The sequence below is a fragment of the Pangasianodon hypophthalmus genome, chromosome 2 (genome assembly GCF_027358585.1).
Source record: "Pangasianodon hypophthalmus isolate fPanHyp1 chromosome 2, fPanHyp1.pri, whole genome shotgun sequence".
NCBI classification, from domain to species: domain Eukaryota; kingdom Metazoa; phylum Chordata; class Actinopteri; order Siluriformes; family Pangasiidae; genus Pangasianodon; species Pangasianodon hypophthalmus.
The window spans coordinates 29,047,203-29,070,813 of NC_069711.1; the positions used below are offsets into that span (position 1 = coordinate 29,047,203).

General features: G+C 38.2%; 2 protein-coding genes across 6 annotated transcripts; one reads left to right on the plus strand and one right to left on the minus strand.

Moving 5' to 3' along the window:
* The first annotated feature begins 312 nt into the window (after window positions 1-312).
* LOC113538356 (zinc finger protein 354A-like) lies at window positions 313-21,548 on the plus strand. 3 transcript variants are annotated; one of them, XM_034298156.2, is made up of 8 exons: window positions 313-381; window positions 14,209-14,451; window positions 14,590-14,748; window positions 15,522-15,695; window positions 16,117-16,296; window positions 17,611-17,784; window positions 18,986-19,159; window positions 20,059-21,548. In XM_034298156.2, the coding sequence occupies exons 2-8, from the start codon at window positions 14,238-14,240 to the stop codon at window positions 20,382-20,384; spliced, it is 1,401 nt and encodes a 466-aa protein (XP_034154047.2). In that variant the 5' UTR covers window positions 313-381; window positions 14,209-14,237; the 3' UTR covers window positions 20,385-21,548. The 3 variants fall into 3 exon arrangements, with proteins under 3 accessions (XP_034154047.2, XP_034154039.2, XP_034154042.2); XM_034298148.2 differs by lacking the exon at window positions 313-381 and adding an exon at window positions 13,959-14,071; XM_034298151.2 differs by lacking the exon at window positions 313-381 and adding an exon at window positions 13,961-14,071 and having other exon boundaries at window positions 14,212-14,451.
* On the minus strand, window positions 1,417-7,169 carry LOC128316995 (zinc finger protein 883-like). 3 transcript variants are annotated; one of them, XM_053232190.1, is made up of 4 exons: window positions 6,952-7,168; window positions 4,950-5,181; window positions 4,651-4,827; window positions 1,417-3,408 (listed from the first exon to the last, which is right to left on the minus strand). In XM_053232190.1, the coding sequence occupies exons 2-4, from the start codon at window positions 5,131-5,133 to the stop codon at window positions 2,195-2,197; spliced, it is 1,575 nt and encodes a 524-aa protein (XP_053088165.1). In that variant the 5' UTR covers window positions 5,134-5,181; window positions 6,952-7,168; the 3' UTR covers window positions 1,417-2,194. The 3 variants fall into 3 exon arrangements, with proteins under 3 accessions (XP_053088165.1, XP_026788867.3, XP_053088166.1); XM_026933066.3 differs by having other exon boundaries at window positions 4,950-5,187; window positions 6,952-7,167; XM_053232191.1 differs by lacking the exon at window positions 4,651-4,827 and having other exon boundaries at window positions 4,950-5,187; window positions 6,952-7,169.
* Window positions 21,549-23,611: the final 2,063 nt, after the last annotated feature.

The window sequence follows — 23,611 nt, forward strand, 5'->3', positions numbered from 1 at the left end:
AAAATTGGATGAGAAAATAATCGATATTACAAAAATAAAACGACGCAAATATTACTAAAAATGACATTAAAAGTATATAGTCCCCTCAGCCCATTGACTTATAACAGAGACCCCATAACGTGCCGTGGGTTTAGTGGGGGGTCATTGAGAATGAATGGGGGAAAGTCACGTGAGAGGAAGTAATGCCTCCATCGCGCTATAATTGGATGTGATAGGTTATAATTGGATATAATCGGTTATGATTGGATGTGATAGGTTATGATTGGATGTGATAGGTTATGATTGGATGTGATAGGTTCGTTCGATAAATCCCGCCTCTTGTTTTCATGCGAGCTCTCGGCCTGAATGGACAAAATGATGGCGTTACTGACTAATTATAAAGTAAGTAAACAACTCACCCGCTTAGATATCACTGCTTTGTGTCACGTCAAAAATGAAAATTTGAAATGGCCTGAAAACGTGATGACTGTTAGTTTTTAGTGAGCATTCAGCTTATATTTGGTGTGTTGACCCTTTGCTTTAAAAAAAATATATAGTAGTCTCAGGTACAATTAGTGCAGTTTTATAAGGAAGTGAGCTGTAAGTGTTACTGAGCATCTTGCAGAAGCAGCCACAGTTCTTCTGGAGACTTTGACTGTCACACTTTCTTCTTATTTTTGCAGCAAAACCCAGCAGCCTTCATTATGTTTTCATCTGAAAAGTGTCTCTTAGAAAGAGACAAAAAGAAAAAACTTACAACTGCATAAGTATTCACACCCTTTTCTAATGGCGCATATGACTGCTCAGCATCACAGTCAAACTCATGTTTAAAAGTAATTATCATACTCATATCATCAGTGAAGTAATTCTGATTAACCCCAAATAAAGATCAGCTGTTTCCGTACGATTTTCTTGACATCTCGGTTTCATCCAGCTGCTGGTGCCGTGATCTGCATGGCACAGAATGCCAGCTGGAAAACCAATCACAGTAGAGGAAAAACATAAAATGTAATTCCAAGGCAATATTGCTTTTCAATTCTGGCATGAGGACAATGTGCCACACTGAAGAGGGAAAAAAATAAAATAAAAACAACAGAACAAAGCTTCACTGCACTGCTCTTACACTGCATTATCTCTTCAGTGAAAAATAATCAGCAGGTGTTGCTTTTTTAAAGAGGAAAACACTGCCTTTGTGACAGATGTGAATGTCCCTGTTGCATTGCATTTCACTTTCATCAGTGCGTTGCAGGTAATCGAAGACAGACCTGAAAGCATTGTTTTCTTAGAGGCATTGCTGTCCATATAGATCCATCCTTTATAGGCTCGCTGTTTCTTCATTCCTACTGCACTGAATCCTTAATCAGGTTTTCAGAATTATTTATAAAACATGTGTCGTGGAAATAAAGAAATAGAGGTAAATAAATTCAGCAGACAAGATTGAGCAGAAGAAGCAAGAGTATAAAATTTATTTATTTATACAATACAAAAGTCCTGCACTCAGAAGAGGTGCTTCCCCTTTCTGGTGCTCCTTTTATACACTGTTTTTCATCCCTTTAGAGCATTTTATCACCTTTTATGGACATAATTACACAAGGTTATAATTCTGCCTATTATTGTTAAGTGTTTTGCTCTAATTTTATTGGTTATGCTTACGTGCGTCATTCTTTTACTCCCAGTTACTAGGCATTGGCATATTCTTCTTCTTCTGTTTTAGCTGACTTTTGAAACACTTTGTGCTAACGATAACAAGAACTGGGCTTATTTCACTTCTTGTTTTCCTCCATGAGCAACAGCAACTGTTTTCACAAAACATCTTTTTCTTCGTGACTTGTCAAGACATAAAAACTAATGATACATGCAAATAAAATTTTCCACTACACACGAAAGTGTTATTATGACTAAAATGAATAGTTTAACACAATATTTTTAAAACATGATTGTGCTTAATGACAAGTTGAAAGCATTTATGTAAAAAAAAAATGTGAAAAGTAATAATTATAAAGCATAAAAGGTTATATTGACAATTATTTTTCTTACAGTGGGAAATTTCTTACTTGCTTGAGTGGGAAATATTAATAATTGGGTATACAATCATTTTGCCCAGTCTTTTGAAGGGTTTCAAAACACAAAGTATCACCATACATAACTGGTGAGACCTTCATTAACAGCATAGTTCAGCTCACACTTGAAGGTAAGAGCAAACGTAAGGTTCACCTCAGTGGTGCAGATATTCATGGTATTTAAGGCTGCTATACTCTCTGAATACTCTATCACATTTAGAGCACTGGTAAGGCTTCTCTCCAGTGTGTATTCTCAGATGCTCTTTAAGGCTGTGGGACTGAGTGAAACACCATCCGCACACAGAGCAGCGGTACGGCTTTTCCCCAGTGTGTATCCTCTGGTGCAGCTTAAGGTGACTGGATGTTCTGAATCCTTTGCCACAGGTGGAGCAGCAGTAAGGCTTCTGTCCAGTGTGCAATAGCTTGTGCACTTTAAGATGTGATGACTGAGTGAAAGACTTGCCGCACTGAGCGCAGATGTAAGGCTTGACTCCGGTGTGCACCCTCTGGTGGGTTCGCAGATGTGTTGACTGTGAAAACTGTTTTCCACACAGGTCACAGTGGTAAGGCTTTTGTCCAGTGTGTAGCCTTTGGTGTACTATAAGACATGAAGAACTTAGAAATGTCTTATCACATTGAGAGCACTTGTACGGTTTTTCCCCAGTGTGTATTCTCTTGTGAATTTTAAGGGACAAAGAATGTCGGAACTGTTGACCACACTCAGAGCACTGATTCGTCTTTTGAGTATGTGCATACTTATGCCTCTGTAAACCTAATGAGCTCGAGAATTGTTTTCCACACTGTTTGCAACGTAAACACTCCTCACGCGCTTTAATATTTGACACCTGCGAATTGTCGGACTGAGAGTTGCCGTAACACTTTACATTGGTGTGCACTATCTGGTGTCTCTGTAGTTGTGTACTTTGTGAGAAGGTTCTTCCACATTGTGTGCACTGGTAAGGCTTCTCCCCAGTGTGCACTCTCTGGTGAATCTGCAGGCCTGATTTCTGTCTAAACATTTTTCCACATTGTGTGCACTGGTAAGGCTTCTCCCCAGTGTGCACTTTCTGGTGAATCTGCAGGCGTGATCTTCGTGTAAACATTTTTCCACACTGTGTGCAGTTGTAAGGCTTCCCTTTTGCATGCACTCTCTGATGCCTTCTCAAGCTCGAAGAACTACTGAAACTCTTGTTGCACTGACTGCACTGATACGTCCTTTGTCCCATTGGAAGTACAGTATGTTTGCCTCTATGATGTAATGCAAAGGAGCCCTTCACAAACGTAACTTTTCTAAGGCTCTTTCGTTTGATCGTTTGTTCTTGAGAGGTAGGTTGATCCCATTCGTCAGAAGATGACTTGCTGGACCCGCCTGCAATTTCATGAGAGAAAAATAACTTTTAAACTTTTAAATACTCTACAACAATAATTCACAAATGGGCTGCAATTTGCGATTACTGCCAGTTTGGCCACTGAATTCCTTTTCAACAATTTCTTAGCAGCAAGATCTATAGACAATACATGACACGCAAAAAAAAGATCCAAAATTTTATGCAGGGATTGACATTAACCTTTTTTGGGGGTAAATGTGTTTTACTTGTGTAATGACCAAAATCACTCATCAATAAAGCATTAGCAAATGAATGCTGTATTGCATAAGTTTAGCAAAATGTTACAGTTTGCATTGATCTGGTTATAATATGTGTAAGAATGAGTGAAAAAGAATATAGTCTTTTAGAATATAGTCTTCTATTAATTCCAGCTCTTCTGATTCAGGAGAGAGGGACAAAAAGGGACAGGAAGAGAGAGAGAGAATTGTTAACTACTTATTTATTTTAGCTTCTCTAGCTAAAACATGTCACGAATGTCTAGTAACATTTCACAAATGAAAAGAATTGCCTCGAGGGGACGGCTGAACGCATTTAGGGCCACTAGGTGATATTGGATGAGAGTTTTGTGTGGTTCTTGTTGGGTAGGTGCTGCCTGGGCCATCAACAGCCGCTCCAAGCCACAGAGAGCAGGGGAATGGAGAGATTCCTCTGGGATTTCTAGGGTTAGGGTTAGCTCCATTGTGCCTGCTCCCATTAACTGGGGTTCCTGTTGAGAGAATTGGCATGGACCTCATTGGGCCATTAGACCCAGACTAAATGACTAGAACATATGATGGTACCGCTTTGTATTAGTTCTCACCAATCAGTGTTGCGGAGTGTTACATAGTGTTCATGATGATGCATGAAACTGAGATAAGTGGCCTGAACCCCTGTTATTTGTAACTGACATAAGAAATTTGCCTGTAAACATCAGTTTGCCCTGAGAAATCGAGTTCTCGTTTTACTACCTATGTCACAGTCTAAATTACTCACCAAGGTAAAGGTCGTTCAAGATCACACAACAAGTTGAAAATGAGATAAGGCAAACAGATGCACTACAGCGGTGAATCACTACAAATTTACCAGTTCAAGCGCCTAAACCCATAGAGGGAGGCCAGACATTCACAAATGACCCAAAATACCACATCTACCTTTACTTACAATGCACCCCACAGACTTTTTAAATTTATGACAATTTATAACAATTTGCATTCAGCTCCACAATACAACCATTATGTACTCACTGGAGGAAATAAAATCACTGCTGTTGTATTCATGATCATAATCGCCACTTTCTGGTTCCCCCTCAGCTGTTGCTTTTCTGGCTTGTATTTTTCTACAATCCACCAGTCTCACAGAACACATTTTTAACTGAGCGTGCAATTTCTGCTGGTCTCCATAAAAATTGGATTTACCTGGAACTTAGACACACAAACAAGATGTCTTCAAAACATGAAGAGGACACTAAAGCAAAACTGGCAGATTACACTTTCGTTACATTAGGGTGTAATATCATCACGTTCATGTTTCTAATCATAATTACCTCCAGTAGGAAAATTTCCTTCTGATGTTTTTTTTGCATTCAGTCCCTGTATTTTCCTGAAGTCCACCAGTTTCACTGTACACACCTGTAACAGAGTTTGTTCTGTGTGCTGAGCTTCACCATTACAGCACAAAGCCTCTGAGATAAGACTGGGCACATCCTCCACATTCTGCAGTTGTTGCATTTCTGGGATTATCTCTGCCTCTTGGCAGAAACAGGGCACGTCCTTAAGCTGTTGCTTTGAGACAAACACAAAAAACTCATTTAAAATACAAACCTGGAATTTTTCAAGGAAACATTTGTATTTTTAGATCCCTCTGCTGCATGTAAGGCGTAAGACCATTGCAATGAATACACAATCTTCCCCTTCCTGCCAGGCGACGCCACCTCTTCTGTTAAAATTATGTGCTTTACATTAGCAGCTCGCTTTCAGGTGGGGTGATTTTGGGGTCAGAAAAACTTGTAAAAAACTTGCAAAATCCATTGGATGAAGATTTGCTCCTCTCTCATTCGGCGGATTAGTGGAGTCAGTGAGCTCAGGCTTGGGCAGTGGAGTCCAAAGTGAGAGAAGTGTAGTATTTGCAATACCTTTACACCAGGTCACTTTTTTTCTTTTTCTCTACTCGCCTTTTGTGCTGGATTTTGGAGATTTTGGAGCTATCCTGTGTAGCTTGGAACTACTACCAGAGCCAAAGATTTTAAATGACAAATTCTGTGGCCAATGTCAAATCCTTATTCTTCTACAATTATATGTGTTGTTGAAATAATACAAGGGTAAATCCACAGAAGCAATCAATGGTTTTAAAAAAAAGCAACACTGTAACAACTCAGTGAGAATGCCACTACTACTAACAAGTCTAGTCCTTCCTGTTACTAATTTGTCTCAAATACCCTTAAAATACAGGGTGTCCCAAAAGTCTCCATACATAGGGGACTATGTACGCCAGCACCACGTCAGTTGTTCCTTCGTCAGTGGATGTTTGTGGACGTCCACTTCCCGGCTGGCCCGAAACACTTCTCGGCTGGCCCGAAACACTTCTCGGCTGGCCCGAAACACTTCTCGGCTGGCCCGAAACACTTCTCGGCTGGCCCGAAACACTTCTTTTTTTAATTTGTTAATAAATTTGGCAACAGTGTCGTGTGTGAAGGTGCTTGCCATGTTTCCTGTTAAAGTCCATCACAACCTTGCAACAGCTTCCCGATCCAGCCATGAGAATGATTTCAATACCTTCTTCTTTTGTCAAAGGCGTTCTTAAAGGCTATCCAGTGAAAAATATATATAATATAAACTACACATGAAAATTTTAGAAGATGTTTTGCTAAAAGTGTTCATTTCTCCTACGTACGGAGACTTTTGGGACACGCTGTAGATTTCAAACAGGGAGGAAGCTACTGAAGAAAACTATTTCAGACCTCTGAATTTGCTATGTGGGGGATAAAAGCCAGGTTCTGCTCACAGTACTTTCAGCATTATTATTATTAATTTTTTATATTCTACTTATTTCTGAATACTGTATTTGTATTACTGTAGTTTTAATGTGTATTATTTAGCCAGCACACTTTCCATCTCCTCCCCTGACTCTTTCTGTTAGGAAGAAGTTGCCAAATTCATAAATAAATGAAAATAAAAATGCTTTTAACAAGCACTAAAGCCAGCAGGTAGTGTTTAGTGCTGTATTTGAAAGTTGCTCATTATGCTTGTGTAATTTAGTGGTTTCAGTGGTGTATTGCCAGAGCCTGCAGTCACTAGCTTGTTGTGTGAATTCAGTATATACTGACTAGCGCCTCATTACAGACTGGATAAAAGCCTGGATAAAAACCTGGATAAAAACTAGTGAAGGAGTGAGGAAATTTGTTTATCACCCAAATAATGAGTTTTTCATTCTCTCACATTCGAATGCAATTTGGAAAGAAAAAAAATGTTGGAAACTTGATAGCTCCTAGCTTCCGCAATAGCACTATATGTAGCTTCCTGACAAAAATAAAACCAAAAGAAACTCACCTCTTTTCATGGTGTACAGTATTTCTCCTCCTTGACCTCCACTATTAGAAATAACACACATGTAGGAACCAGTGAGTCTCTAATGTTTGCTTGGAGTAACTGTAACGTCTCAGTTATAAATATTGACACGAAACTCAACCACAACCTGCGATTGGAAAAAGCGATAGCAAACTGAAAGTTTCACTTCTTCTTCAGCTTCTTCTTCTTCGGGTTTTATGGCGGTTGGCAAACAAATTGTTGGTGTATTTCCGCCACCTACTGTCCTGGAGTGCGGAGCATCAACGTTGAGGAAAAGAGAGGGAAAAAACTCTCATATACTAAATTCTTTTAGTCAGATTTGTTGCTTTCAAATAGTCTAACAGAGCCTTAGAAACTACTGAATTATTCCTTAACAAATTGCTGCAGTGTTAAGCCACTTAAACCTAAGGACTTTACTTGTTTTGCAAGCCGGCCTCTTTCACTATTATATCCAATCCACTGTAAAAGCACATTCTCCACTGTCCCTGGAAGTCCACATGATGTCGTGGCAAAACACTTCAATTCAAAATAAGAAAAAAGACTTCCAAAGACAAGGGGTTTTGGATGCCAAAAATCAATAGACTTTACTGAATCAAACAACAAAGCCGAGATGTCTGCAGAGCATCTGACTTACATAGTCATGGCTCATGCTTTTATACAGTTCTAAAACAGTGGTCTTATTGGATGGAGTTTCTCTTTTTTTGTTTTAATCACACACCTGCCTCTCGCCACAATTATTTCACTGTCCCTTTATCTTAGTTTTATTCGTGGCGAGAGGTCAGTCAGTTTATTTTAAAAAAAAAACATTAGCCTTCATTACACCACCTGCAAGGTCACACCAGTTTGTTGTCTTTGATTCACATACACAGAAATATCCTTGCATAAAGTCACTAATGTACTAAATCTCTTATATTTTTAATTAAGAGTTATCAGAAATGATACAGCGTAGTATATAAGTAAAACTCTGAAAGCTAAGCACCCGCTTGAATACATGAGGCGATTCAAGGTCATGGCCTGACACAAGACCACACCACAACACTGCTGCACAAATACTGATCGACACAATACTGATCAACAAATAACATTGATAAAGATAACAGAAAAATTCTTCCACAGTGTTACACAAGCCCGTGTCATGTTTACCAGTGATATTTAGTGTCTGATTTAATGCACTGTGCCCTATCCGTAGACGTGAAATAACAGTATCACCCCTTCTACTGCCACAAACGGCTCTCTTGTGCCCTACTACCCTTTGGGTACTATACAGATGTCTTCCCTTACCCTCCTTATCCCACATTTCTTGCCACATTCCCTTTACTGCTCCTTTAATTTCTGATTTGCTTAATGGTATACCTGGATGCTTAATGGTATTTCTGGATGCTTTAGAGCTTTTGTGGCCAAATTGTCTGCTTCTTTTCTTTATCTTCCACCCCTACATGAGCTGGTACCCATAAAAAATTATTATTCCTTGTTGAAGTAACCTGTATAGGGTCTAAAGAATTTCTAGTAGTATGTCTTGTCTTGATGTAGATTTCCCATTCATTAGACTAGAAAAAGAATCATTTAATGGCTGAATCTCTTCCACCCACTGGCATGTCAACTGAATTGCAATCATTTCTGATGTGTAAACAGATCTATGATTTGAAGTCCTTTTGCTTGTCTTATATTTGAGCTGGGGAATGACCACTGCTGCAGCAGTTCGCCCAGAATCTGGATCTTTTGCACCATCTGTGTACATCTGTAGACAACAGAAATACTTCTGGTCTAAGTATTGCTTCACTACCATCTGCTTAGAGATACGCCTTTGTTTGTCATTAATTTTATCCAGCAACTGGAGATCGACTGAAGGCACTGGAAATAACCAAGGCAGTAAAATTTGCATAGCCACTGTTGGACTAACATCAACATCAATAATACCCATACACTGAGCCTCTTTACCTGCAGACCATCCAAAGCTTTCCAACTTAGAGCACTTGTACTCCCAGCATTTCTCCAGTACTTTCTTTACTGGGTGACTGTTTGCTTGTCTTTTACTGATGTCTAATAAACCATTTTTAATTGTAATCGTCTCAACGCTAAAGGCATTTCTGCCTTTTCCGCATGTACTGATGCTACTGCTGATGTTCTAAATGCTGCAGATTCTTAATGCCTGAGATTGAATTACATCAATCTTTTTCTTCCATAATGTTGATGATGAGCTATATACGAAACTTCCATAATTAACTATAGATCTGATTTGTGCACTGTATACTCTCCTTAGTGATTGACGGCTTGCACCCTAGGCTGTCCCTGCCAAACACCGTAAAATATTTATTCCCTTCTTGCATTTGTCAACTATTTTTTTAATGTGTGCCAAATGTCTATTCCGAATACATCCATACTCCCAGAACCTTAGCACTGATACCTGCTCTAATAACTGATCATAGATTTTTAACTTAACTTTAGGACTTTTTTTCTTTCTTGAGGAGCATATTACCTGAGTTTTAGTTACTGAGAATCTAAATCCCCAGCAATTTGCCTACTTTCCAACTTCATCTATTGCCTCCTGCATTCTTTCCTCCACATTTTTACATTTCTTTCTCTCTTCCCTAAAGCTCCATCATCCGCATATAATGATCTTCCTATCTCAGGCCTATTATATTAAAAAGAATGGGACTTGAAACACTTCCCTGAGGCTCCCACTCTCATTTGTATTGTCCTTTCCATTAAAAAACTCATAATGCAGTTATATAATCTCCCCTTTATTCCCATTTTATCTAGTTTAATTAGTAGCCCTTCCTTCCACATCATATCGTAGGCCTTCTCTACATCATAGAACACGCCCACTAGTACTTCTTTGTTCCCTTGCACTTTTCTAATATTAGTCTCAAGACAGAGAACCAAATCCATTGTGCTTCGACCCTTCCTAAAACCGTTTTGGTGTGAATTTAAAAGCCCCTTACTTTCCAGAACATAAATCAGTCGAGAAATTACCATTCTTTCCATTAATTCGCACAAATTAGATGTTAAAGCTATGGGTCTGCAGTTCTTAGGATTTGAATGATCTTTCCCAGGCTTTGCTATAGGTACGACAACTCCATGTTTCCAGGAGGATGGAAGCTTCCCTTTTTCCCATACCTTATTAAAAAAGGCCCAGAATGATGCTTAATGAGTAATCTGAGAGATGCTTCACAAGTCAAACGTCCAGGAAGTCTACAAAGCAAGGCACTCCCTACATTAGGACTATCAGACCATATGTCCCTGTTTCTGACCCCTGCATACAACCCACTGTTCAGCAGAACCAAGCCAACCATCAGGACAGCGAAAATTGGGACTGAGACACCAGATTCAGAACTCAGGACTGCTTTGATTGTGCTGATGGAGACATATTTGCAAAAAATGCTGACCATGAGGAACATGCATATATGGAGCTATCCTACATAAACCTCTGCACTGCCAACGTTACAATCAATCGAAAATCACTCGGCGACAACAACCCCCATTACACGCGGCAAGGCGTGAAGACTATTACAGACTACAAAGGCAACAGTTCCACCCTCCATCCAAAATAGATGCCACACTGTCTCACAAGTACAGTGAGTTCTTTTCTCACTTGGATAGAACAAACAATGAACCTACCACCTGGTGCATACCATCTGATGGTGAGCAAGTACCTACCATTCACACCAACCAATTAAGGCACACCCTCCAGATGCTCAACATCAATAAATCAGCAGGACCAGACAAAGTTTTTTGGATGGGTGCTCAAGATGTTTGCTGATGAACGAGTGTGGCTGTGTTCACACGTATATTCAACCTCTCCCTGTCTTTTGCAACAGTTTCAACCTTCTGTAAATTTGCATCAAGTGGTGCAGACAGCCTCGAAGAAATCCACACCAGCCACTAGCTTAAGAAAGTCCTCGGTATCATCAGGGACCTGTCCCACCTTGGACACTGCCTGTTCATCCCCATGCCATCGGGGAGATGCTTCAGGCCCATCCACATACACACAACAACACAAGGAACAGCTTTTTCCCCAGCACTGTTGCTGATCTTCCTGGCCCATTTGGTCAACCTGGGCATTCTATAGCCTAAACGAAAATTGGCAGAGTAGGCTTTTATACTGATTTGTGCATGCAAGAGGATCATTTACATAATGCCCAAGCCTAAGAGAGGAGAAAAACATGAGCAAGGACAGAACATCATGACCAAAGGAACAGACACTTGTAAATCATGACTGAAGAAAGACAGTAACAGAAATCACATTAAAATGAATTGATCTTAAAATGAATAAATCATGTATTCTTTAACAAATAATCATGGAAAAATGTCAAATAATCCCAAAATTCCCCAATTTGAACGACCCTAAAGACGTTCATTTTAAGCAAGCTTAAACTTCCTGTACTATCCTACATACCGTAACCACTGGTCAGGTGATTACCCATCTACATATCCAAAAAATAAGGATAAACACCCAGTGCAGTAGGTGTCAGGTGACATTCCCTGGTCCCATTCTCATTGTTTACATGACTTTTACACACCTGGCGTTGATGTAGCACCTACACAATGGTATTTGCATTAATCTATCTTGCACAATCTGTATTCTATGATTGCCGACACATCCTACTACATATTGCACATGTAAACATGGTCCTACAGTCATCAATATATCTACTAGGTCTGCACTACCTCATCTTCACACTGACTGTTTTGCACTAAAAACTGTATATTATACACTTTTTCTTCTTCTTTTATGTTATATAATGTGTTTTTATTTTGTTTTGGAATATACTGTGTGTGGCATCATGGTATCATGTAACTGCATGTTGGTCAGATTGCTACTAAACTAAACTCTGTTGCTTGTTCAAAGTCAATAAACTTAATCTTAAATCTATAGTTACAGTTAATCTGTTCACAAACACACACACGCTCACACACACGCATGATCTTATTTATTTACATTCAACTCAACCCCAGTCCGTCACCTATTACTTCAAAGCCAAGGCTCATGTGGGCTTATAGATTTCTTTATTCAAAAAATAATCTTAATCGATTAAATGTATTTTTGACAGAGAAGAATTTTTGACCACCACATTCAACACTATTCATAATATCCTTTTATGTTGTCATGTTTTAGGGTTTGTGTCACATCTGTACATTATAATCTTTTCATACCTTTTTTTGTAGCTCAACTTTTTAATCAAAATGGATCAATTTGTAATTATTCTGAATTTTTATTAAAACATGGAATTCCTGTTAGTCCAAAAGAGTTTGCCATTGTGGCTGATGCAGTACCACAGGGAGTTATTATGCTTTTCAAAGGCTTTTGTCCTGTGACTCTTTCTTTTCCATTTGTGGACATGTGTGAATTTGGAGGTAAACACTGTCTTTCTTCTAATTCAAAAAATAACATAACATCAGAGTTTTGCTTCAGGAAGAACTTGTCTCCATTCCTTATGTGATTTCATACAGGAATGGGATTGTAGACGCTATTCCTTGGAAGAAGATATGATCCTTACCGCACAAATTTCTTATAACTAATAAAGTGAAGAAGTAACATTTAAGCTAATTTATAGACTTTGCACGGATAAGTGCTCTTTTAAAAGACTTAAACAAGATATCAACATAATTTGTTCATTTGTTTGGATAAACCGGAAACTTCCTTGCATTTGTTTTGGTGCTGGACCCACACAGTTAAATTCTGCTCTGACATTCTTGAATTCATTCAGTGTTATGTGAACCCCAATTCTGTTTTTATTTATAGAAATATAATTTTTTGTGTTATGGAATATGAAAAAAGAAATGGTACCTTTTTCTTTATAACTGTTATATTTTTAATTAGCAAAGCACCATATTCATAACTGTAAATTTAAAAAGTACAAACTTCTCTTTTTGGTCTTCAAATGTGAGCTTAAAAGTTATTTTGAGTATTTCACAGTCAGAAAACTTAAAAGCAACAAGAACTTTTGCTGTGTACAAAGACCTGGGAACAGCTGGGACTAATATTAGTGTCTGGGAACAACTTTATATATTTTAAAGACTTTTTATTTATTTATTCTTTCCCCCTGTTCTCCTGGCTTGTTGATATTGTGTTACTGTGTTCTTATTGGCATAATTTAAAAATAAAAAAATAATAATAATAAAAAAAACCCTTGGCGAACTGAGCGGCGCTACCGTTAACGCATGCGTGGTACAGACTGGGCCGCTGCGTCTCTATAGTAACAACAGTAACTGCGGAAATGCAGTAACAGGGACAGGAAGTAAAAGCAACTGGTTGAGTATTAAGTCAAATTAAAAGTTTTACGGCTCGAAGAACAACGAAAATGATCATAACCATATTTAAAATTGGTCAGAAGATATTTATAATGTCAAAAATGGCAAATTCATAACATAAATGCATTTAAATAATTAAATTAAGTATTTAAAACGCCATGTAAAGGACAGGTAGCATAATAATAGGCTTTTTAAAAAAGAATATAGTTAGCGATTAAATATCTTTAGGATGACAGTTTATTTTTAATTTTTACTTAAATATGCATAAGTTAATAGATTATCATGTGTGCACAAATTTGCATAAATATTATCATTCTGAGGAATCCGTTTTAAATGTCGGTTTTATCTTAATGTTCGCTTTCTGAAGGTTCAGGAGGAATTTTATTTTGAGAAAAAAGAGTTAATAAAAACAGTTCATCTTTCATTCCTTTTACATTGTCCAAAAAAAATGTTGGTCCATACAGAACATAATTAATACAAAGTTAATTTAATTAGGATAAGGGAATATTTAAAGGGTTTTTTTTTTTTTTTTTTTTTGGTTGGTTGAGGTTTTTTTTGTTTTTTGTTTTTTTTGTAAATTTTGATTTTATTTTCCTCGTGTGTTATCTATTTATTATGTATTTTAATGCTACGTATGCTTATTGCGTTCGGATTATTATTATTATTATTACTATTATTATTATTATTATCATTATTTGCGCTATGAGAGCTTTATTTTGACATCCTTTCGAAATTCACCCGGAAGTAAAAGCGGCTAATTTGCCTATTGTTGCTGGAGGCAAATGAAATTGAGATGTTAGAGACTCTGCTTGTTCCAGTAGAGAAGAGGAGTACTACATTCTAAAAAGAGGTTAGGGTTTTCTTTCTTTCTTTCTTTCTTTCTTTTCCAGGAAGCTACATATACGGGTTGAATGAGTGTCGGAAGCGTGGAACTTTTAATTTTCTAGTAATGTTTCTTCTATCGTATGCTTTGTGTTTGTCCCCCAGCAGCTGCTTTAAGGCGTGCAGAGGCAGAGATGCAGCTGCAGGATGTGGAGGATGTGCTGCACATGCAGCTGCAGGATGTGGAGGATGTGCCCAGTCTCATCTCAGAGGCTTTGTGGTGTGATGGAGAAGCTCAGCACACAGATCAGACTGTGTTAAAGCTGTGTGCAGTGAAACTGGTGGACTTCAGGAAGATACAGAGACTGAATTCTAAAATAATATCAGAAGAACATCTTCTTACTGGAGGTAATTATGATCAGAAAGATGATCGTAATGGTATCACACATATACATATCCCAGGATGATTATAGTGTCAATTTTGCCTTAGCAAACCTTTTATTTATTTATTATTAGTTTGTTAATATAGTTTCTTTGTGTTTCCAGATAAATCCAGCATGCTTGATGCAGACCAGGAGACACTGCAGGCTCAGTTAAAGATGAGTTCAGTGAGACTGGTGGATTACAGAAAAGCAAACGCTGAGGCTGAACCTCAAGATGAGGCTTATGATCATGAATACAACAGCAGTGATTTTATATCTTCCAGTGAGTATATGATGGTTGTATTGTGGGTGAATGCAAGTGGTCATAGTTGCCTAAAGTATGTGTAGAGGGCACTGTAACTGAAATTAGATGTTGGATTTTGGCAAACTAATGACTTCTAACCTCACTATGAACTTGGGAGCTTGGTACTCAAACCATGTCATTTTCCATTAAGGAGCATTCGAACAAACCTAAAATATTTCTCGGCAACTACTTTTCGGATCAAGTAGATGTTTTGCATGTTGCTTCTTCGAGGTAGTCCTGGGGATCAGGAAAAACCGCCATCAGCAGTTTCGGTGTTCATCAGTATTCCCAAGAAAACTCACTGCAAACTCATCGGTCTGTTACACAAACCATCAATGGGTCTTAATTAAGCTTACATTACTGCTAACGTCATCTGAAATAACATTTAGAAATCATGTAGGCAAAAAGGTAATTAAAATATTTCAGACAAGCCAAATCATACAGCTGATTTAAAAAAAAAAAAAAAAAAAGTCCAGTGAAATGTTAGGCCAGCAAACACACAGACTAAATGAGTTGAGGACAATTTTGCTTTAGCAACCTTTTCTTGTTTTGAATATGTTTACTGTGTTTCTAAGTTTCAGATAAATCCAGCAGGTCTCATGGAGACTTTTTGATGTTCGATGAATTATTTTTGACAGTACAGCTAATACAGTCCAATGAAATGTTAGGGCGGTGATCATATTGACTAAACGAGACTAAATTTTGCTTTAGTAAACCTATTTTCTTTTTAAAATGTTTTCATTGTGTTCCAGGTAAATCCAGCCGGTTTGATGGAGACCAGCAAACACTGCACGCTCAGTTAAAGATAGGTTTGGTGAAACTGGTGGACTGCGGAAAAATACAAAGCAGAAAAGCAACAGCTGAGGGCGAACCAGAGGACAGGGCTTATGATCATGAATACAAAAACAGCGGTTTTATTTCTTCCAGTGAGTACACAATGGCTTTCTTGCGGATCTGAACACATATGGTTATAATTTCTTAGAGTATGTGGAAAGTGCATTGTAAGCGAAGCTGTAACTGATTACTTCCCAAGAAACCTCACTATGAAATTGACAGTCTGTTACTCAAACCATCAACAGGTCTTTAAAAAAGCTTACATTTCTGCTGCATTTATCTGAGCTATATTCAGCAAATTACATCTAGAGATCATGTACTGAATTATTTTTGACAGACCAGACTGTATAGCTAATACAGTCCACTGAAATGTTAGAGCGGTGATCGTATTGACTAAATGAGCTATAGATCGTGAACTCATGTCTAGTTTTTACAAACCATAGTAAACTCCAATGAAAATTTTGCTTTAGCAAACCTTTCTTGTTTTGAAGATATTTTCTTTGTGTTTCTAAGTTCCAGATCAATCCAGCAGGTCCACTGGAGACCCGAAGACACTGAAGGATCAATTAAAGATGAGTTTGGTGAAACTGGTGGATTGTGGAAAAATACAAAGCAGAAAAGCAATAGCTGAGGGCGAACCAGAGGACGGGGCTTATGATCATGAATACAAACACAGCGATTTTATTTCTTCCAGTGAGTATTTAGTTGTTGTATTTTGGATCTGAATGCAAGTGGTCATGATTTAATAAAGTATGTAGTGTGCATTGGAAGTGAAGTTAGATCCTGGCAAAATGATTCATTTCCAAGAAACCTTGGTATGATTTTTTTTTTTTTTTTTTTTTTTTTTTGTGCGCAAAGTTGGTTGTCCATGGCTACTCAAAGGTTGCATGCAGTGACAGATGGCGAGGTCTGAATGTTGTCCTGGTAGATCACAAGATCTTGACATGGGGAAGTGTCTCCAGGCATGTACAGCAACTCAGGTTTGCTGGGATTAAGTTTCAGCTGATGAGCTGCCATCCCTGATGAAATTTCTGCCAGACTTACTCAGATCCGTGCAGAAACATGGGTGTTGGAAGGAGGAAAGGAGAGGATGAGTTGAGTGTCGGTGGTATAGCAATGGTATGAAAACCCATGTGAGGATATATCCAAGAGAGCGGGTATAGAGGGAGAACAGAAGAGGACACAGCACTGAGACTTGTGGGACACCAGTGGAGTGTCTGAGTCGAGCAGATGTGGATCGCCTCCATGTCACCTGATCCCTCCAGGTAGGAAGCAAACCACTGCTATGTGTTACAAATTCCAAGGCTCATGAGGATAGACAGGAGAGTCTTATGATTGACAAGGTAGCCTGCATGCATGTCGAGAATGCCCGTGGGGCTAGAGACTGCCCAACGGGTAGAACCTTGAATTGGTATGCCTGTCCCAGGAAGGCAGACTTGAAGAAGAACCTGTGTTCTGGGGCAATGACTGTTGGACAACTTTAACATGCCAAAGCGAAAGACTTCAGGAACCACTTCACTCCTCTAATATCACCAAGAAAATACATTGAACAGCTTGTTCTGAATGGCAGGGTATACTTTTTCAATCACTGAACAGAGGGAACAAACTTCTTTGGTCAGAGCAGCAACTTTCTCAGGGTCTGAAATTGGAATTGAAGTTTGTACCCCTGCAGCAAGGTCATCAGGACCCACTGATCTGATGTAGTAACTGTCTAACAGGTGAAGTTTTCAGCCATGAAACCCCTTGTCACTGGCAAACCCAGCTCTTCACTTGTGGGCTCTCAGTGGTTTACTGCAGCATGACCCACTGGGCAAATCAGGGGCACTGATACAGCATCCAGGGTTTTGGGCAGCTGATACAGTCCAATGATATATTAAAGTGGTGACCATATGGACTAAATGAGCTGTAGCTTGTGAATGAAATGTCCGGTTTTCGTGCTACTTGGTAAATTGCAATATTGCTTGAGCAACCTTTTCTTCTTTTGAAAGTGTTTTCTTTGTGTTTCAGGTAAATCCAGCATGTCTGATGGAGACCACCAAACGTTGCAGGCTCAATTAAAGATGAGTTCGGTGAGACTGGTGGATTGCAGAAAAATACGAAACAGAAAAGCAACAGCTGAGAGTGAACCAGAAGATGAGACTTATGATTATGAATCCAAGAACAATGATTGTATTCCTTCCAGTGAGTATATAGCAGCTGTAATGTGGATCTGAATGCAAATGGTCATACTTCTTTGAAGTATATGGGGCGCAATGGAAGTGAAGCTAGTGTGGGTCAGATTAACTGGATTTAAGATGTAGTAGTCTAATAGTATGGGGGTTTGTTTTGTATTTCAGCCCATTTTAGCTTAAGCAGATAGAGTATTATTCAGCAAAATAATTTCAGCAACATTTAAAGCAACAAAAAATGTTGTCCAAATCTGAAAATAATACAATTTTCCACTTACCCCAAACATTGTTGCTCAGTCATTTCAGCTGGTGTCTGAAGTTTTCTACTTCAGCATTTTACTGGAGCTACAAGTCTGGTCTACAAGTCTGTACTTGTCTGTAAAAAAAGTAAACAAAGCTTGTTCCCTATAATTACCCTGAAGTTTATGATTGTCCTAAAAGTTGTCACACGTGGCTTAGAAGACATTATTTTGCTTTATTTGTAGACGAACTTGTGTATTAAATACAGACGAAATTCAAAAATAATGAAGTTAACCATTGTATACATAAAATGTCTATAAAGAGCAGAAAGCTGCACTAAACTAAACAAAGTCAATATCTGGGTTAACAGTTTACCTTTGAAGGTGCATCTGTAGTCTCAGGAACATTTTGTGCAGTTTTTATCAGATATTAATAGATTTTAGAAATCAGATATTAATTTTATTCTAAGCATCATAGAGAATCTGCCACAATTCTTCTGAGGACTTTGACTGTTGCACTTGCTTCTGTATTTGCAGATAATCCCTGACAGCCAGCATTCATTTTTCTGTATGAAAAGTGTTCCATTATGTAATATGCTGCATTCTTTACTGACATTTAATTTTAATTGAAAAAATAATGTTTGGAAATCTACAATGCTTTTTTTACTGACCCAATAATGCAGAAGTCATAAAATAAACATCTAGACAAAATAAAGTTTAAAAAAAAAATAAAAAACTGAATTAAAAAAGAGTACTTTATATATACTTTATACTCAGATTAGAATTAATTATAACGAGAGACACTTTTAACTATATATCATGCGTCATAAAGTTTCTAACCCCTGGGGATATGGGAGGTTTTTCTTAACTTTTTTTTTTAAAAAATGAAACTTTATTTCATTGAATGTCTTCTCAAAGTTAATTTTGCTTTAGCAACCTGATCTTGTTTTGAAGCTGTTTTCTTTGTGTTTCCAGGTAAAACCAGCAGGTTTGATGGAGACCAGCAAACACTGGAGGCTCAGTTAAAGGTGTGTTTGGTGAGACTGGTGGATTGTGGAAAAATTCAAAGCAAGAAAGCAACAGCTGAAGGTGAACCAGAAGACGGGGTTTATGATCATGAATCCAGCTACAGCAATTTTGTTTCTCGCAGTGAGTATATAGTGGTTGTATTGCGGATATGAATGCAAATACTAGTAGTAATCGCTTAGAAGGTGAACCTAGATGTGGCATTTTGGCAAATTGATTACTTCCCAGGAAACCTCACAATGAGCCTGGCAATCTGTTACTCAAACCATCAGAGAACATCTGGACTAAATGAGCAATAGCTTGTGAACGCAGTGTCCAGTTGTCACAAAACTTGATAAACTCTGATTATAATTCCTAAATTGTAAAAGAATGTTGGGTATTCTGTTTTACTACAATAACAATTGGCTGTCATGAAATTTTTAAAACACATGAACATCATGTATTGTGTAGAGACATTGCTGCTAAGAAGTTACTCAAATGGAATTCATGGCCAGACTGGCAGTAATTGTAAATTGGTTGCCATTTGTGAATTAGTGCTTGGGCTAAGTTCTGCTTTTATAGAGGTAGTCACACTTCTTGATGATTAAATAATCTTGTGCATTTCTTTAGTAACACCTTACCACTAATTACTCTATTTACTCTATGTAAAAGTAGGAAGGGTGTACTTATTTTTTTTCCCCACCCTGAAAGTTGGTTTACTTTTTGGGAAAAAATGACTACATATTGAGAGCTGTTGTGTTGTCACCTGAGGTTATTTGTTTGTTTATAGAAGTTGGTGAGGACCATGCAATTGTCCTCACCAACTTCTATAAACAAAAAAAAAATGTATGCCCTGATACATAAAAGATGTAGAATTGAAGGAGGGTGTATTTTCTTTCCCCATGACTTAACTTAGAAAATGAATGGCCACATATCGCTTTGTCGCTACACCTTTTCCACTAGCACCTTGTCGCTACATAATGTGAGTGCACCTTTAGGGTATTTAAAATTTGTAAATGTATTTTTCTCTCATGAAATTGCAGGCGAGTCCAGCCAGTCATCTTCTGATCAAGAGGATGGAAATACTTCACAAGAACAAATGATCAAAAGAAAGTCCCCCAGGAAAGTAAAGTTTGTGAAGAACTCCTATGCATTACATCTTTCAGGCAAACATATTGCACTTTGTAAGGGACAAAGGGTGTATCGGTCCAGTAAGAGATCCAGTAGTTCATTAAACTTTGGAAGACATCAAAGAAGAGAAGAGAAGCCTTACCATTGCACACAGTGTGGGAAAGAGTTTTCACAGCGATCACAGCTGCGGAGACACCAGAGAGTGCACGCTTGTGAGAAGCCTTACCAGTGCACATAGTGTGGAAATACGTTTCACAGGGATCAGAACTGCGGGAGCACCAGATTAAAGATTACACACCAGAGTAAAGCCGTACAAGTGCTGTCAGTGTGATCAGACATTTCTTCACTGTTCAGATCTTATAGTCCACCAAAGAATGCACAGAGGGCACAAGCCTTACCACTGTGATTCCTGTGGAAAACTGTTTACACAATCAGCACATCAACTCTCAGTGCAGCTCAGACTCAATCATAGCATCGTACAGTTTATAAACTATTGCACCCTGGACAGAAGCCTTACAGCCACCTCACCTGCCAGCAAAGGATTCAGAACAACCAGCCACCTTAAGCTGTACCAGAGGATACACACTGGGGAAAAGCCATGCTGCTTCTCTGTGTGTCCCACAGCCTCAAAGCGCATCTGAGATACACTCTAGAAAGAAGCATTATTAGTGCTCTAAATGCTTCTTATAGGCAGCTGTAAATATAATGAGCACATACCCCTTCGAGTCGAGCATTTACTTTGCTCTTGCTGAACTGTCCTGTTAATGAAGGTCGCATCGGTGACACATGGTCATACTTCCTGTTTTGGCACCCTTCAGTAGAATGGGCAAAATTATTGCATGTTCAATTATTCAAATTTTTACTTTCAAAGAGTAGAAGAAACAGTTAGTGATTAGTCTAACAAAAAATAATTATCTTTTTTTTCTGTAATTTTATTTCTAAAACATATGCAAACATATTGTCATGTCATCATTAAGCAGAATCACTGCCCCCAAATGTTGAAGCTCAAAGCACCACCCGTTAGATGCTATTCATTTTATATATTCATTTTTGCTTTTTTTTGAATGAATGTGAATTGCCTTCTTGGCATTATGGGTGCAATGAAATGTCCTGTATGGTATTCCATGAAGCAACCTTTTTTTAAAACAAAACAAAACAAAAAAAAAACAGGCTTATTTGAAATAGTCTCACTTAAACTAGCCAGACAAGTGACGACTTCAGGCTCCGTGCATTCCACTAACAAACTCCAGACCTGTACTTAACCTGTTCTTAATCTTAACTGCAGTGAAATCAAAGAAATGGCTTGAAATATGAGTGCAAGTATACTCTTTGATAAACGGAAATGACCTGCAACAGAAGTGATTAAAGATGGTTGGGCAATCTGACAGACTCTCAAGCCAACCAGCAGAGTTTAACCTCAGGTGTGTGTGGCTCTTCGCTCCTGCTCATTGTCTGGAAGTATCTGGCTCTACTACGACACTGAACAAACAAAAACTTTCATCATTCTCACTCACTCAGCTCTCATTTAACTAGAAATGCAGCTAGCTAATGTTAGCGAAAGGATTGTGATACTTTATCCCCTATCAACAATTTTATCATTTTGTAAAGTGATTACCGGAAATGATGGTTATAGAGCAGTTCTAAACCAGCTTGCTAGAGATTCACTCCTTGTTATAGAGAAAGCTAAAGTGAAAGATTAATAATACCAGGCATATTTTATGTATTTAGAGGTTGACTTTGTATTTTTACACACCTGATTGCATGTATGTTAGTATTTGGATCTGTGTATTAGTGTACTTCATTAGATTTGTAATGTCTAGTTCTTTCCTCTAGTTCTAGCCTTCTTTGTTGTGCTTGTTTACAAAACCTCACCTTATTAAACAAGTTTTTTTTTTTTTAAATTGAGGATCCGGCTGGTTCTTTCCCAGACCAGTTAACCTTGCACTGACGTTCTGATCAGACTCCCAGCAGCGAATCGAACTATTCTGAATCACAACAGATTTCTAAACATATTTTTCAATGACAGTTATTACTAAAACTACTACTAATAATAGTTTGTAAATGTGTTGAGAACATTGATAATCAGATGTGTTAAAACAAAGCAAAGGTGTTCACATGTCTCAGAAGAAGAATTCCAATCACTTTGAAACCCACAAAGCAAGTAAAAATAGTTTTAATCGACTCAAAATTAAGCAGTTACATTAAAGCAAAGACAAATTTAGCTTTTTACGGCATGAAATAGCAGCAAAATACAGTGTTTATGTCAGCAACAGACCTAAAAAAAAACTTTTTTTAATCTCTGGAATATCTGATTATTATAATGCCCTCTTTAATGGTTTTCTCAGAAGCTCAACAGACGCATGCAGCTCATTCAGAATGCTGCTGCCAGAATACTAACTAGGACAAAAAGATGTGTACACACAACTCCATTACCTAGACCCTTAGTCTAACTCTGAGTCAGCTACGGGAGTGACTTCAAAGTGTTTATACTTTACTTAATGGCCTTGGATCTAAATATCTCTGATATGTTGGAAATATACAACCATACTTGTGTAAGTATATCAGATCAAAAAGGTCTGGTCAGCTGATAATGCCCAGAATTACAGTAAGGGATGGATCTCTGTGTGGCAGGTGGAAGTGGTAGGTCTTGTTGTGGGTGGTTCCTGATGCTCCTGTCATAAGTTTACAGTATTTATCATGTTATCTTTATAATAGCTTATTAATAGAACCATCATCACATCAATAGTGCATATAAGAGTGGTACTTTCTTGTTCAGTGACCTTTAAGTGCACAGTCTGGCATTTTTCATATTCTTCATTTTCATGAAAAAAAAATATAGAAATATAAATATATATGCTTAAAACTGTACATGTGCAAAGTAAAGTGAAATACTTATGTGCATGTAGAAATACACTGATCAGCCATAACATTAAAACACTGACAGTTGAAGTGAATAACATTGATTATCTCATTACAGTGGCAGCTGTCAAGGGGTGGGATATATTAGGCAGCAAGTGAACAGTCAGTTCTCAAAGTTGATGTGTTGGAAGCAGGAAAAATGGGCAAGCGTAAGGATCTGAGCGACTTTGACTAGGGCCAAATCGTGATGGCCAGACGAATGGGTCAGAGCATCTCAAAAACAGCAGGTCTTGTGGGGTGTTCCCGGTATCCAGTGGTTAGCACCCACCTAAAATAGTCCAAGGAAGGAGAACCAGTGACCCTGCGACATGTTCATAGGCATCCAAGGCTCAGTGATGCACGTGGGGTGGGAAGGCTAGCCCGTTTGGTCCGATCGCACAGAAGAGCTACTGTAGCACAAACTGCTGAAAAAAGTTAATACTGGCTATGATAGAAAGGTGTCAGAACACACAGTGCATCACAGCTTGCTGACCTCTGTCCACTGCCAAAAGGGCCTACAATGAACATGTGAGCATCAGAACTGGACCATGGATCAATGGAAGAAGG